This window comes from Dipodomys ordii, unplaced genomic scaffold (assembly GCF_000151885.1).
Source record: "Dipodomys ordii isolate 6190 unplaced genomic scaffold, Dord_2.0 Scaffold1000003299, whole genome shotgun sequence".
Lineage (NCBI taxonomy): Eukaryota > Metazoa > Chordata > Mammalia > Rodentia > Heteromyidae > Dipodomys > Dipodomys ordii.
Genome location: NW_012286916.1, coordinates 1 through 2,028, shown reverse-complemented (window position 1 = coordinate 2,028; position 2,028 = coordinate 1). Strand labels below are relative to the sequence as shown.

At 71.4% G+C, this 2,028-nt stretch overlaps 1 protein-coding gene across 1 annotated transcript; it reads left to right on the top strand.

Moving 5' to 3' along the window:
* Positions 1–331: 331 nt before the first annotated feature.
* On the top strand, positions 332–1,327 carry LOC106002850 (interleukin-17D-like; the record flags this gene model as incomplete). The annotated part of the gene is made up of 2 exons (XM_013037610.1): positions 332–398; positions 1,032–1,327. Coding segments are annotated over exons 1-2 (311 nt in total), but the record flags the coding sequence as incomplete, so codon positions are not given.
* Positions 1,328–2,028: the final 701 nt, after the last annotated feature.

Genomic DNA, 2,028 nt, shown 5'->3' with positions numbered 1-2,028 from the left:
ATCAAACTTTTTTTAAAAAAAAAAAAAATTAGCTCTCTCTTCCACCTCCGGAATCTCAGAAGGGGAAGGGGAATATGGTAGGCTTTCAGTCCTTCCCTAGATGGCTTTAACTCCTGAAGAAGCTCCGCGGTCGGCTCTGCCCACCGTCGGCCCTTCCCAAGGGCAGCGGTCACCACCTCCTCAGGCCGGCCAGCGGGGACGGCGCCGTCCGGGCGGGCGCTGCCACATCCACTCCTGCAGGCGCAACCCCGACCAGCGCTCCACGCGGGGCTACGCAGGATCCCGCAGCTCGGAGCCCCCCGTTTGTGTGACCCCCCCTTTTATTTATTCAGCTAAAGAACCGCTCATAACACTGATCTCATTTGGACGCGGTGGGGGACGCGATGTTGGGGACGCTGGTAAGGACCGACTGGGGAGCAGCGCGTGCCGAGCCCAGGGTGTCCGGGGTGAGCGGCGTCTGCGTCCTCGGGTGCCGCGGGGGGCTTCGTGCGGGGCGTCAGATCCCGGGCGCCGGGGGCGGGCGGATGACGAGGCGGGGCGCGGTGGCGGGGAGGGGGGGAGTCTGCGGGGCGGCGGCGGTCCGGGCGTTCGCTGGCCTGGCGCGGGCTCCAAGCAGGCCGGCCGGCCGGAGGGTCGGGATGGCGCGCGCGGGGGTGAGCGGGGGCGGCGTCGGGTCACAGGCACTCGCAGCCCGCCGCGCAGCAGCCCGGCAGACACACGCACACGTGCACGCGTGCCCCGCACCCGCCCCCCGAGCGGGCTCCGGCCCGGGGCGGCGGCGGCGGCGGCGGCCGGGGGCGCGCGGGCCGGGGGCGGGCGGGGCCGCGGGCCCCCCGCGGGCAGCGGGCCGGCGGGGACGGCGCTCGGGGGCCCGTCCGCGCGGCACCCATACTCCCGGAGGGCCTCGCGGTCGGCGGCGCTGCGGGAGGCGCCCGCGGGGCTCGGGGCGGCCGGGGCGGGGAGGGGCGGAGCGCGGGCGGGCGGGCGGGCTTCTCGGCGGGCTCTGGCGCTGAGGGCGGCCTTTCCCGCAGGTCTGGATGTTCGTGGCCGGCTTCCTGCTGGCGCTCGCGCCGGGCCGGGCCGCGGGCGCGCCGAGGGCGGGCAGGCGTCCGACGCGGCCGCGAGGCTGCGCGGACCGGCCTGAGGAGCTCCTGGAGCAGCTGTACGGGCGCCTGGCGGCCGGCGTGCTCAGCGCCTTCCACCACACGCTGCAGCTGGGGCCGCGCGAGCAGGCGCGCAACGCGAGCTGCCCGGCAGGGGGCAGGCCCGCCGACCGCCGCTTCCAGACGCCCACCAACCTGCGTAGCGTGTCGCCCTGGGCATACAGGTGAGCGGGCCGCGCCGGGCCGCGCGGGGCGGGGCGGGCGTGGCCGGGTGGAGCCAATGGGGCGGCTGGGCGTGGCCGGGTGGAGCCAATGGGGCGGCTGGGCGTGGCCGGGTGGAGCAAGTAGGGCGGGGCGGAGCCTGAAGCAGCAAGTGGGTGGGTGGGTGCGGCTGGCTACAGCAAGTGGGGCGGGGTGGGGCGGAGCCCGAGGGAGCAGGTGGTAGGCGTGGCCAGGTGGAGCGAGTGAGACCAGGAGCAAGTGGACCGGTGGGCGTGGCCAGATAGAGCAAGTGGGGTGGGGCGGCGGGGAGTAGTGGGGCCCGAGGGAGCAGGTGGGCGGGCGGGAGTGGCCAGGTGGAGCAAATAGGACTCCTTGGTACGGGGCGGGGCCGAGCCGGTTGGAGCGAATGGAGGTTGAGTCTAGTGTTGAGTCTGGGACTGGACCGGACAGATGGAGCCAGTGGGGTGGGACCAGACAAGGCGGGGTAAGCAGGAGTGGGGTTAGTGGGAGAGGGGGTTATTGGGAGGGATGGGCAAACCAGATGGGTAGGTGTGGTAATCTAGGCAGAGAGAGGGCAGGTGGAATAATTGGGTAATAGCAATTCATTAGTTCATTCCAGTCCCTTTCCTGGAAGGAATGCTACTTCCCTTTGTTTCCATTAATTCAAATGAGCCCCACTTCTTTACCGTGTGCAAAGTTATGA